The sequence below is a fragment of the Culex pipiens genome, chromosome 3 (genome assembly GCF_016801865.2).
Source record: "Culex pipiens pallens isolate TS chromosome 3, TS_CPP_V2, whole genome shotgun sequence".
NCBI lineage: Eukaryota > Metazoa > Arthropoda > Insecta > Diptera > Culicidae > Culex > Culex pipiens.
In genome coordinates, this window is record NC_068939.1 from 172,693,409 (window position 1) to 172,707,790 (window position 14,382).

General features: G+C 37.9%; 2 protein-coding genes across 2 annotated transcripts; both read left to right on the plus strand.

Moving 5' to 3' along the window:
- Nucleotides 1-5,254: 5,254 nt before the first annotated feature.
- Nucleotides 5,255-8,017, plus strand: LOC120423687 (CLIP domain-containing serine protease B15-like). The gene is made up of 3 exons (XM_039587583.2): nucleotides 5,255-5,930; nucleotides 6,537-7,024; nucleotides 7,088-8,017. The coding sequence occupies exons 1-3, from the start codon at nucleotides 5,691-5,693 to the stop codon at nucleotides 7,878-7,880; spliced, it is 1,521 nt and encodes a 506-aa protein (XP_039443517.1). The 5' UTR covers nucleotides 5,255-5,690; the 3' UTR covers nucleotides 7,881-8,017.
- A 2,577-nt stretch (nucleotides 8,018-10,594) lies between these two features.
- Nucleotides 10,595-13,869, plus strand: LOC120423696 (serine protease gd-like). Its single transcript, XM_039587596.2, has 3 exons — nucleotides 10,595-11,188; nucleotides 11,449-11,906; nucleotides 11,966-13,869. The coding sequence occupies exons 1-3, from the start codon at nucleotides 10,964-10,966 to the stop codon at nucleotides 12,756-12,758; spliced, it is 1,476 nt and encodes a 491-aa protein (XP_039443530.1). The 5' UTR covers nucleotides 10,595-10,963; the 3' UTR covers nucleotides 12,759-13,869.
- The last annotated feature ends 513 nt before the right edge of the window (nucleotides 13,870-14,382 follow it).

A 14,382-nucleotide genomic window follows, 5' to 3' on the forward strand; every position in this document is an offset into this window, starting at 1 on the left:
ATTTTTAAAAATTCGTGCACATGTTTGCACACTTTTGAAAAAAATATTTTTGAAAAGCTGAGAAAATTCTCTATATTTTGCTTCTTGAGACTTTGTTGATACGACCTTTAGTTGCTGAGATATTGCAATGCAAAGGTTTAAAAACAGGAAAATTGATGTTTTCTAAGTCTCACCCAAATAGCTCACCATTTTTCAATGTCGATATCTCAGCAACTAATGGTCCGATTTTCAATGTTAAAATATGAAACATTTGTGAAATTTTCCGATCTTTTCGAAAACAATATTTAAAAAAAATTCAAATCAAGACTAACATTTTAAAAGGGCGTAATATTGAATGTTTGGCCCTTTTGAAATGTTAGTCTTGATTTGAAAATTTTGAAAATATTTTTTTTGAAAACATCCGAAAATTTCACTTATGTTTCATTTTTAACTTTGAAATTCAGAGCATTAGTTGCTGAGATATCGACATTAGAAAATGGTGGGTTGTTTGAGTGAGACTTAGAAAACATTAATTTTCCTGTTTTTAAACCTTTGCATGGCAATATCTCAGCAACTAAGGGTCGTATCAACAAAGTTCAAAAATGCAAAATATAGAGAATTTTCTCAGTTTTTCAAAAATATTTTTTTCAAAGGTGGGCAAAAATGTGCACTAATTTAAAAAAATGAAAAACTGCTACTATTTTCAAAAAAGTCACCTAAAAATGGATTTAACTTGAAAACGATGCACTTTATCAAAATTTCACTAAAGCACTTTTTGATTGCAAATTTGATTTTACATCGAAAAATAAAGTTGAAAAATTTTTGCGACCAATTTTTCGATTTTTTGAAAAAAAATCAGTATTAATTCAAAAATTCATAACTTGCTCAAAGATTTTTTGCACAACCTGGAAATTTCTGAAAAGTTGGCATTTTATGTCCTCTTAAACATATCAAAAAATAAAAAAAACATAAAAATAGTGTTTTTTTGCAAATCAAGTTTAAGTGACAAAAAGTTAAATAAAAATCACCAAAATATTTTTTACCGTGTATCATTTTTTTTTTCAGTGTAGTCCATATCCATACCTACAACTTTGCGGAAGACACCAAATCGATCAAAAAATTCCTTCAAAAGATACAGATTTTTGAATTTTCACATATCATTTTTGTATGGCCAGCTGCCAAATTTGTATGGAAAATTATATGGACAAACTAATGATGCAAAATGGCTTCTTTGGGCATACCGAAGGCACCAAAAAAGTTTCAGTCGGATTAAAAAATACAAAAAAAATCGAATGACCGAAATCTGAGAGAATTGCTCTTCAACATTTAATTTTTAAAACCGCTGTAACTTTACAATTATTGGACTTAAGGCAGTGGTCAATGTGGAGACTTGTATGTAAAATTGTCTGGAGTATCGATTCCCGCAGCCGGTTTTTAAAACAAACTTTTGACGTTTAAAGCACTTTAAAAAAAAAACAGTTTCAGTAAATGATTTTTGTATTTTTTAGGTGAGTTGCTCCATCCTGCATTTTTCGTGTTTTTGAACGAAAAAAAATCGTGTGCTCACCTTCAAATTTGACTTTTAAACTTAAAAATCTCTTTAAAATGCCGTGTTTGTTTTTCTTTCAGTGTATTTTATTTTTCGAAAAGCCCGTCAAATTTCCTATAAGTTTGTCTTTGACCACTTTTTGATACGATGCAACGGCTTCGAGATACAGCAATATTTAAATTACGAAATACAAAAATATTTCGAATACTTACGCCCTTCTCAAATGTAATTTTCGAGTACAATCGGCTTAATATACACAAAAATTGCTTATATAAGCCTATGATAACAGGTCTACAAAGTTTCATTGTAATTGGAGAGGGTCGAGAAAAAATTCCTGGTTTGGGCTGGAATTACCCTAACACAAAAATTCACATTGCACAAAACAACCTTTTTTTGATTTGTTTTATTTTTGAACCAGTCTTAGATTACAAAAAAATCTATCATTTTAGCTTTGGTATAAGCAAGTACAAACTGAATGAACTTTGCACAAATATTGGTAAATTTATCGTTTAAGTTATATCCACCCAAAAAAAATCACCTGTAGAAGTCATGCTCAAGCTACAAAAAAAATATTTCAATTTTCTTTAAAAAAATTCAAAATCTTTCAAAACATCATATCTCCGGGATCTGTTTTAGTAACACATTAAAGAATTGTGAATTAACAGGATTTTGAGGTAAGATTTGAAAAAATCTGATTTCGGTATAAAAATTGAACTAAAATTACCATGCTTTTCCATTGAAATTAGTTCCCCGTACATTTTGCTAAAGACGCATGGTGCCATACGTTCGATTAATGTACCGAAATTCATTTTTTTTTTCAAATGTCATATTTTAGAATCCTGTTAATGATATTCACCGTTTTTGGATATGTTACGATAAAAACTCTGGAAAATTAAAGAAAAATATTTTCAATTTTGATCACTTTGGTTCCGAGACCTAAAAATAAGCAGATTTGATTTTTTGTAGTTGGAAAATGTGGGTTTTGCGAAAATTGTCAAAACGCGGATAAGTCAAAATATTGCCCATTTGACTAAAAAAACAAAAATATTTTTTTTCCTTAAAAAAAAATGCAATGGGCTTAGGGGACAAGAACCCGCAAGTTTTGAGCCATAAAGAAATGCGGCAAAACATTTTGCGGACGAGTTTTTATTATTTGAAAAATTGAAATCTGTCCCAAATGTTTTTTACTACAGATTTAACCCTCTAACGCCCAGAGCTTCTCAACTGTGTTAAAAATACACTGCAAAAAATCCGATGGAAAATCGCATGCAAAAGCATGCGCATCACCTTCGTCAAAAAAGACACTTAATATTACACACTGCATGTACAATTTTTCTACACACATAAAAAAAGTTGCGACCGAGGGGATTCAACCCACATCAACAATGAGGACTGGCGCCTTAGCCCGCTCGGCCATCAGACCGATGAAGAATCGAAAGGATATACGCATATATGAGCAGTTCTCTACGGAAATGGTCATTTTTCTTTAATTTTAATTTTTGTATTTTTTAATCCGGCTGAAACTTTTTTGGTGCCTTCGGTATGCCCAAAGAAGCCATTTTGCATCATTAGTTTGTCCATATAATTTTCCATACAATTTGGCAGCTGTCCATACAAAAATGATATGTGAAAATTCAAAAATCTGTATCTTTTGAAGGAATTTTTTGAATGATTTGGTGTCTTCGGCAAAGTTGTAGGTATGAATATGGACTACACTGAAAAAAAAAAATGATTCACGGAAAAAAAAATCTGGTGATTTTTTATTTCACTATTTGTCACTAAAACTTGATTTGCAAAAAAGCACTTTTTTTTCTGATATGTTTTAGAGGACATCAAATGCCAACTTATCAGAAATTTCCAGAATGTGCAACGAATCTTTGACCGAGTTATAATTTTTTGAATCAATACAGATTTTTTCAAAAAAATTAAATATTGGTCGCAAAAAATTTTCAACTTTATTTTTCGATGTAAAATCAAATTTGCAATCAAATTTTGATAAATTGCACCGTTTCAAGTTATAACCATTTTTAGGTTACTTTTTTGAAAATAGTCGCAGTTATTCATTTTTTAAAATTAGTGCCCATGTTTGCCCACCCTTGAAAAAAATATTTTTGAAAAGCTGAGCAAAATTCTCTATACTTTGCATTTTTGATCTTTGTTGACACGACCCTTAGTTGTTGAGATATTGCCATGCAAAGGTTAAAAACCAGGAAAATTGATGTTTCTAAGTCTCACCCAAACAACCCACCATTTTCTAACGTCGGTATTTCAGCAACTTATGGTCCGATTTACAATGTTAAAATATGAAAAATTCGTGAAATTTTCCGATCTTTTCGAAAACAATATTTTCAAAATTTTCAAATCAAGAATAACATTTCAAAAGGGCGTAATATTGAATGCTTATTCGAAAATAAAAATAAATTAAATAGTTTTTTTTTGTGCAAATAAAGTTTTAGTGACAAAAAGTGAAATAAAAAATCATCAATTTTTTTTTTTTACCGTGTATAATTTTTTTTCCGTGTACCGTGTATAATTTTTTTCCATATTCATACCTATAACTTTGCCGAAGACACCAAATCGATCAAAAAAATCATTCAAAAGATACAGTTTTTTTTAATTTTCGCATATCATTTTTGTATGGAAAGCTGCCAAATTTGTATGGACAATAATATGAACGAACCAATGATGCAAAATGGCTTCTTTGGGCATACCGAAGGCATTAAAAAAAGTTTCAGCCGGATTAAAAAATACAAAAAAAATCGAATGACCGAAATCTCAGAGAATTGCTGATATGAGCTTGATATTTCGGTCAAGTAGGTTTTCCATACTGCAAAATTTATTTTACACCCAGTCCTTTTACACGCAGCTGGATTACTACTTTATTTGCTGTGTAGTAAAAAAAATTATAAATAGCAAATGTGTAAATTTTGTTCCAATATCTCTGGAAAAGCTTTACTTCTACTCACAAACATTGTTCTAGAACTTTGCCAAAGACACCAAATCGATCACATTAATAATTCATATGCAAGATTTCATAAGAAAATTTTATTATTTAAAAAAAAAATTAAGCATGTTTTTGCTTGTTTAAGAATCTTTTGAATATCAGTGAAATTTTCATGAACAAGAATTTCAAAATATTTAAGAACTATTTTATTAAATTAAAATGATGAATGAAATTTCCAAAAGAGTGTCTACGTTGTTTATGGATGTTCCCCTCAACAATTGAACCTTTTTAATTGATGTTGATAAACTTTTAATAAAATAAAATGGACTGTTGAATGGAAGCTAAGATTATTTTGTTTTTGTTTGTTGAAAAATGTATTCTATTTGATACTATGAGTATCACCATATCTGATGAACATTGAAATGATTCAGAAAACTATATCTATTTGACATTCTCCGGGAACTACCACTCCTTCGGTGGCCCCCATAACCACGCATGACTCCAAGGGAAACGACCAACCGTTCGCAAGGAAGTTAGGATTTCCCCAGCTAGCTGGACTTTTTTCTGCATTTTTATTGTCCCAACAATCGCCAAACAGGTTTGGTCTCGGCTCATCAATCTATCGACGGCGCCTTCACTAAGTCATCATCTGGTAGGATCGAAGATCGGCGGAGAGTGAGAGAGCTCGGAATCAGCTGCACTCTAGGAGGAGCGATCGCGAGAGAATCGCTTAGCGACGCTCAACGCCCGCCAACTTGAGTTAGTGAACGCGTAGATCTGCTCGCGTGAGGATCGTTTCGGGTTGTTGGACGTCGTACATTGAAAGCGTCGCGGGTGTGGGTTACATCTTTGCATACGAGGGAGATTAATCAAGCGCGCCAGAGAGAGTGAGGGAGATGCTGCTACACCTGTGAACTTGAATTGGAGGAACAATAATTAAGAAAAATGTTGATTGGATCAGCGTTCACATGCTATGCTTAATTAGCGTATATGGAGATAGTGTAACACGACACGGTTTGGAACGGCTTGCGGTTTCGTGGACAGCTCAGGCCTTCGGGACCTGTGAATTGCTTGGATAAACAGACGTCCCCGGGTGGGGAAGAAGCATCCGCTACCAACTAAACCGGTTCCTCAACAACAACAACAACAAAACGGTCTTCTTTAGTGAGGAGCTTGGCTAGGACAAAAACTTCTCCGAAAGTTCCAGGAAATAGCACAATGAGTCAATATCTGAAGAATTACAGCCCAGTAGCAGATTACCTGTGCTTCATTATTTGGCTTATCGTACTACGAGTTGCCCACTGTCAGTATCTGCAGTCTCCGTGTCCGGACACCTTCACCTACCAGGCGGACCCCAGCACAAACCAAATATTCGGCTACATCGAGATCAACAACATCCAGGTCGGCCAGGTGGCAAAACTCAACGTTGATCTGTCCATCGGAACGCAACTTCCGTCGGTGAGTTGTTAAGATCTACGCATAGCACAAACATAAGCTACGAATTCGCAATACCAACAAAACAGAAAAAAAATCCCCTGATTAACAAGACGAATGACTGTTGGAGGGGATGTTTTGCTTTATCTCTACAGACGGATGGAAAAACCACTGAACGTAACGTAGAACACTTGAGTTGACCTTTCAATGCTGATAACGCCAAGAATGGTAGAATCTGAAGAGCTCATTCACGCTATCAAAGTTTGACTAAAAGCGCTATTTCAAATTGAAACTTACCGATTTACGCCTTAACATCCCAGATAACCCATGGAGACGCATGGTATTCAAACCAAACAACGTTGACCAAATCCAAAACCAATGAAAATTAAACGAAGATGGCACTCTTAAATCACACCGGTTGACAAAAATCTGCGAGGAACCGGTTTTCCATAACAATAGCCTTGAGGAAGGTTTAGCAGACAAATATCCGACAAAAAAAACATTTTCCTGACCAGCTTCTAGAACCGGTTTTGCACTCGACCACGAACCAAAGCATCTTCTTCATTTATTTATTCAAACTCCTCATGCCATGCGTCACCTTTTAAGTAAAAATGAATTTTAAATTTTCAGCAAAATGTCGGTTCCATCACGCTAATCAAATCCCGTGAAGCCACGTTCAACGACATCGTCCGCGGTGAACCGGCCCAATATCGGGTAAACTTCCCGCTACAGAACATTCTCCCCACCGTCCTGAACATCGCCCTCAACGGGCAGACCATCTGCACAGGTCATCGCGCCCAGGGCAGGATCGTAACAACCATAAACTTGGAGCACACGTTGTACACGCAACTCGCCAACAATGGTCAAAACGGTGGAGGATTCCAAATGTTCCCGCAACGTCCCATCTACCAGCCTCAACCTCAACCCCAACCCCAGCAGCCATTCCCAGCACAAACGAGACCAACCTGGAACAACGAACCGCAAACCACTCCTCCGCGGGTCGTACAGCCCCGGCCAACGCAACCACAACGTCCCCGGACGACTACGGCGCAAGTGTTCCGACCACAACCTGTCGCCACGACCGAGACACCACCGGCCCAACAATCGACGAGCAGCTTGTAAGTTGCAAAACAATTTTCCATCCCCCAACCACCCTTCTAATCCTTTGCTTTCATCAACAGCACATGTGGTCGTCCCTCGAGTGCGTTCCTGAACCGCCTCTCGATCAACGGAGAGCTGGTGGAAAAGGGTCAGTTCCCGTGGATAGTGCCCCTGTTCGATCAGATCCAGCCGCGCAATCCCAAGTACACCTGCGGCAGCACGATCATCACCAATCGGTACCTCATCACGGCCGCTCACTGCGTGTACGAAATCGACGAATTCATACGACCCGAGCGTCTGATAGCGGTGCCCGGGATGTACAACAAGGACAACTTCTTCGACGAGAACGCCAAGATCGTCAACATTGAGAAGATCATCCCGAACGATGAGTACGTCCAGGAAGACGACCTGAACGATGCGGACGTAGCCGTGCTCCGGATGGCGATCACCCTGACCTTTACCGAGTTCATCATCCCGGTGTGCCCGTGGCAGGGAGAAAATGATCTGAGCAAAATCGTCGGACAGCAAGGTCTTGTGGCCGGCTGGGGTGTAACGGAACTGGGCAGCACGACATCCACGCCAACCTACATCAAGTCGAAGATCGTGGATAAGCGCCAGTGCGTCAACAACCTGCAGCGGATGTACTCGAGCAATGCGAGGATATTCTGCGGTGACGGGGAAGGTTCCGTACCGTGCAACGGAGACTCCGGCAGTGGGTTGGTGATCAAGCGGGGCAATCAGTACTACCTGCGGGGGGTCGTTTCCAAGGGTTTGGTGGATCCAAACACGCTCAAGTGTGACGCCAGCAAGTACGCGATCTACACCGATATTGCGCTGTTCCGATTCTGGTTGCGGCAAGTTACGCAGAACTAGTCCAGTGCGATGTGAAGGAGAATAACCGAACAAGACTTTTCGCAGCAATCTCGTGTTAGACACTCAGCTGTTTTCCGGTTGGCACTTTTTAATGTAAGCTTAACTTATTAGATCGAATAAACCAATATTATTTACAATTCTGGCCTCAATGTTGTAAATGAGTGATAGAAAAAGATATCATTTGATGATTCTTCCACCAAAATATCAAAGGGTATAGCGACCGTCATCTTAGCTTGTGATTTCCAGCAAGAGCATTCTCTTTCTAACGCTCCTTCTCTTTTTCTCGTCCACGCGCACTCGCCGAAGATTCTTTTGTTTTCTCAGAAAACAAAAGTCTCGTTAAACTGCGTTGGCAAATTTTGTTTTATAACGGCGGTTGTGGCTACGCTCTGTTGAGGGGGATGATCATGAATGTCACAAGGGATTGTGTACACAGAAAAAAATAATGTAAATTTGGAAGCTGTAATTTTGAAAGGTTGAATATTACCTCTTTTATGATGTAATTTTACCTCAATTTAGACTGAAAAAGTGACATTATACCAGAAAAGTGGTAAAATTACACATTTTCAGAGGTAAAATTACACCTTTTTTCTTACATAAAAGATGTACCCCTTCCCAGATGTAATATTACCATGATTTTTTTTTTTCTGTGTAGCTTAGATAGAGATTAGTATTTTTTTTTTTTGATGAGAATTTTGAAACCAAAAAAAAAGGAAAGTGTTGTGCAGTAAAAAGGCTAAAATAGCTGTCCCAATTCGCCCATGTGTACCAATTCACCCCAGATGTCGGTATTTTTCAACCATGAAAGTTGAACAGTTTTCTTCCTGGTTCCCGTTGGCAAGAACTCTGTTCAAGTTTACGCGAACTCATTTTTTGAGTGCATGTTTATGTTTTGTATTCTAATTCTTGTTTTATTGTACCTAAATTAACCCTCTCCCGTACATGGTTTCTCCAAAGAACCAAAACTTTGAACTCAAATATCTCGGAACTAGCACAACTTTTCCTGGTGCTTTTAGTTGCAGGTGTTCATGTAGAATGTATACTAACATCTCCCCAAATTTCATAAAATTAAGCCCAAGCTAAGTTACAGTGCAAAATGTAAACAATAATGAGCCAATTTTCGGCAAATAAATAAGCCCTGTTTTCAAAGCCACTAAGCAATTTTCAAAGGCAGAATTTTATGAAACAAAAAAATATTTGCTATCATTTAAACCTGGGTCACAAAGAAGTCGCAGTTTTCACATACACAGAAAAAAATAATGTAAATTTGGAAGCTGTAATTTTGGAAGGTTTAATATTACCTCTTTTATGATGTAATTTTACCTCAATTTAGACTGAAAAAGTGACATTACACCAGAAAAGTGGTAAAATTACACATTTCCAGAGGTAAAATTACACTTGTACTTCAGAGATGGCAAATGGCAAAAAACCACCGCGAAGTCCTCGTTTGATTTATTACCTTCCAGTTACAGAATTCACTATAATGATGTATGAAGCAATTGTAGATTTTGTACAAACGAACAATTTTGTACAACATTGTTTTGTTCCAAAATGAATGCTGTTGACACTAGAGCGTAAACAATGTCTAAAAATGCCACCATCGGCGTCCATCACTCGCGATGGTGAGGGGATTTTTGTTTACGCTCTAATGTCAACAGCATTCAGTTTAGAACAAAACAATGTTCTACAAAGTTGTTCATTAGTAAAATATCTACAAGTGCTCCATTAGGGTGGAATCGAAAATTGATTTTTTCAGCAACACATTTTTTGGGTCTCTTTTAGGGTCTCAAAATTTGGGAGCGATTGGTTAAGTGCACGATTGGCGCAAAGCGAATGAAATTTGTACGGAAATTACCATGGGGAAACATGCGTTTTTACATTTTTAATTTTACAAAATTCATGTTTTATTATTTTATGAAACTAACACTGTAGAAGTGTAATCCTGGATGTCCTGAACAACTCTCCCGAAGACAGTATGGTGCTAAATTGCTTCTAACAAAAGTTACAGAGCGTTCAAGAGAGACATTTCGAAATACTCGGTAAAAATCATACTTTTTGCCAACACTGCCAAGTCAAGCGGAATCTTTAAAAAACTATAATATATTTGAGAATTTGGGGTACAACTTAACTAATTAATGTCTTCTTAGCATTTCTTCACATCGATTTTAAGAAGGGTTTGCAAAATATAAGAACAATCATGTCTGTTATGTTTATCCTGGTTCCGTTGGCAATGTTGGCAGAAAATTTGAGTTTCGCTGATTATTTCAATTTGATTTTTGATTATTTCAATACACTAATTTTGAAAAATCTATATCTTTCTTAGAACGCACTTTAGCACCATACTTTCTTCGGAAGAGTTGTTCAGGACATCCAGGGCTACACTTCTACGGTGTTAGTTTCATAAAATAATAAAACATGAATTTTGTAAAATCAAATATGTGAAAATGAGAGTTTCCCTATAGTGATTTCCATATAAATTTCATTCGCTTTGCGACAATCGTGGGCTTAACCAATCGCTCTCAAATTTTGGGAGGTTGTTTGGGACCCTAAAAGGATTGGATTTTTATCATTTTTAGTTTTAACATATAACTAGATTCCACCCTAGTGCTCCATACATTATTATAGTAAATTCATTAACTGGAAGAAAATAAATTAAAAAAGGTTTTTGGAGGCCCATCAGCAAATACCTCCCCTGGTGTACTTATCTCGTTTGCAAATTTTTCGAACAGGTTTTATTTTAATAACATTCATAAATAATCATTTTATTGCTTAAAAATTAAGTTTTCCTGAGCTCCAATATTCAAATACATGGAAGCTGTCATTACTAACAAAATTGACCACCTAGCGGCCATTTCAAACTGGATTCGTCTATTACCATAATCTCACAAAACATATCGGGTTTGGGTTTGGATATTTGGTTTGGTTTGGTCGCCAAACTCATGCAAAGATCCTGAACTATTTCAAACCAGACGGCAAAATTCATTGTGCGTGAAGTGATCAGTGCGAGAAGATCACTCCTTCTAGAATTCCATCAAATTCTGTAGTGTTTATTTTAAGCATTGTGTTTTAAGTTGAACTCTTCTATGGCACACTCATCGACAATAAAAAGATACTTTCTAGGTTTAGCATTGTGTTTTCTGGTACTGAAACTAGCACAATCTCAAAAGTCGCCATGTCCAAACATATTTACCTACACGATTTACCCGGGCACCGATCAAGTGGTTGGTTTCTTGAAAATTCGCAACATTCAGGTTGGACAGGTGACCCAGATCAACCTTCTCATGACCATCCAGGCAAAACTTCCGACGGTAAGTTTTATGCAGTCAATTCCATCTACCACCGAAATATCACTCCACGGTTGAACTTTGATCAGTTGAATGTGAGACTCGATTATTTCCGAAAAAAAAAATCCCCGTTTTGAATCTTCTCGAAAGGTCAAACCGGAATATTTTGAATAGAGATGTTAGAAATTGATCTCAACCTACGCGATTTCAGAACGCGGTTAAGCATTTCACTCTGGAGTAGTCTACCACAGATCATGAATTATTTATCAATACTTATTCAACAGAAAAATGTCGGATCCATCGTCCTCATCAAGTCCCGCGAGGCAACGTTCAACGACATCGTTCGCGGTGAGCCCGCCAAATTCCTGGTCAACTTCCCCCTGAAAAATATCCTGCCAACGGTGGTGGGTATCAAGCTCAACGGACGAACCATTTGCCAGGGCCGCAGTACTATCAAACGGAGAGGAACCGTAACGACCATCAACCTGGAGCACAAGCTGTTTACTCAGCTAGCTTCCCCGAAGGTGTCCAAAACGGCAGTCGTACCGTACAAGCCACGTGCTGCCACGCTGAATAGCTTGGCTCGTCAACCACAGTCTTCTACAAATAAAAAGACTCAGTCGCGAGCGAAACCTAGAACATCGTCAACTTCTTCAGTTGGGCGGGTTGTTCAAAGCAGACCTACAACTCCGCGACCACAATTCTACACGAATGTCGTGAAGTCACCGACTACCTCTAGATTGTAAGTTCTGTAATCCGTACAAACTATTGCATTTAACTCAGATTTCGTTCAACTTCCAGCACGTGTGGCCGAGCATCGAGCGCAAACCTCAACAAACTCTCGATCAACGGCCTAACCGTGGACAAGGGCCAATTCCCATGGATCGTGCCACTGTTCGATCGAACCCACCCTCGATCGCCGCAATTCTTCTGCGGCAGCACGATCATCTCGGACCGGTTCCTCATCACGGCGGCTCACTGCGTGTTCGACGGAGAGGAATTCTTCCAAGCTCAGCGGATCATGGCAGTGCCGGGCATGTACAACATCGACAACTTCTTCGACGATCACGCGCAAATTGTGGACATTGACCGGATCATCCCGAACGAGGAGTACATCCACGAGGACGACACTAACGACGCGGACGTGGCCGTGCTACGGCTGAAGAGTGCGCTGGAGTTTACCGACTACATCATCCCGATCTGTCCCTGGCAGGGAGAGAACGACCTGCAGAAGATCGTTGGCCAGGAGGGAATCGTAGCAGGCTGGGGACTGACCCAGTTTGGAACAGCGTCGACAAATCCGACCTACGTCAGGTCGCGGGTGGTCGACCGATGGGGTTGCATTCGGAACCTGAACCGGATGTATCCGAAGTACGCGAGGATCTTCTGTGGTGACGGAGAGGGATCGGTGCCGTGCAACGGAGATTCCGGTAGTGGGTTGGTGATCAAACGGGGAAATCAGTACTATCTGCGTGGGGTGGTGTCGAAGGGACTGCTGGACCCGAACACGCTCAAGTGTGACGCGAACAAGTTTGCCATTTTTATCGATATAGCACCCTTCCGGTTCTGGCTGAGGTCAGTTACGAAAGGATAGTAAGCAGTTGCATTTGACCAGGTTTATTTACAAATAAATACCGTAAACCGGGTTGACTTTGATAGGATTTCATTTTGTTTTTGGAATATTTTCCAACTGGTAGGGTTTTTTCTCAAGATTATTTTTTTTAAAACATGTACTGGGGTAGGCCACACAAAGTCCATGCACTATTTTGGAAAAACAGTTTTTTCAATAGTGTTTAGAAAAATAGTTACGATAAAAAATCTTAGTTTAAATTCCGGGGTGACTTTGATAGTCATAGTTTTTCATGTTAAAATCATATTTAATATGTTCAAACTTTATTTGTACGTCTATTGTACCATCACTGAAATTTGTTATAACTAGTTTTGTTTATAAAATTATCGATTTATATTGCGTTTTATACTGAATTCGAAGCACGAGTCACAAGTTTTCACATTTTACATGAAATTCGTTCAACTGAAATTGCCTATAAATTTAGAGATTTTTTAATTGTGTTTCAAAAACACATATTATTTATTATTTTCAAACTTATTTAACCTTCTCCTAGTGAAAAATTGTCCAAAGAATCCGAACATGCATACCGTTTTCCGATTCAAAATCATGTTCCTTGAGAAAATCATGACATTTTGAGACGTTTAAAATAATGACTTTCATCAACATTTTCTTAACTATATTTAACTAACTTTTCAAACATTTCAAAATTTTATAAAAAGTTCTTCTTGAGGTACTTTGAACACTTCTCTACCACGGTCAGTATGATTCTAAACCATTCCGTACGTATTTTAATTGTACTTTTCCAGTTGCGGAAAAATCGCAAACCTATCAAAGTCACCCCGTTTTACGGTACAAACACATTGACTTCTGTTTTTAATTTCGATGTCTTTTTTCGATTCTTTGTGCTACAAAATTACTCTAAATATGTTCCAAAAATCTGGGAATTCGTAATCCAAGATGGTGGCCAATATGGCCGCGATGGAAATGGTGGGATCAACCATCATTTGACTGATTTAGGGGTTCGTTAAACTCAAAATTTTACTTAAAAAATATAATAAAATGAAATAAAGGAAAAAATATATTATTATTCATGCGTTGATTACATAGGCCAATTTTTTTCCGTACAACCACAATTCTTAAGGAAACATAAACCAAGAAAAATCATCAGAATCACGTGCATTTTGGTTTTACAGCAAAATTGTGTGTTTTGAAATGAATAAAATAATAAAATATGATTTTTGTACAGTCAAAAATGTCAAAATGGGAGTTTCCCCCGTCTAATTCCCCATAGTAATTTCCATAAAAATTTCAATCACTTTGCGCCAATCGTAGACTTATCCAAAAAAAAAAAAAAAACGAAACTATTGGCACTACGCCCCCCGGGGCATGGCCTTCCTCTAACGTGGGATTTCTGCTCCAGCGCCTCTGACGAGACAGGAGAAACCGGGACCGACGTTTTACTTCACCATCCGATAGAAGCTCAGTGGATAAGGCGGGAATCGAACCCGCGTCTCATAGCATCATCGGGATCGGCAGCCGAAGCCGCTACCCCTGCGCCACGAGACCCACACAGACTTATCCAATCGCACCCAAATTTTGGGATCCCTGATAGGCCCAGAAAATATGTAGACTCTTATTTTATTTATTT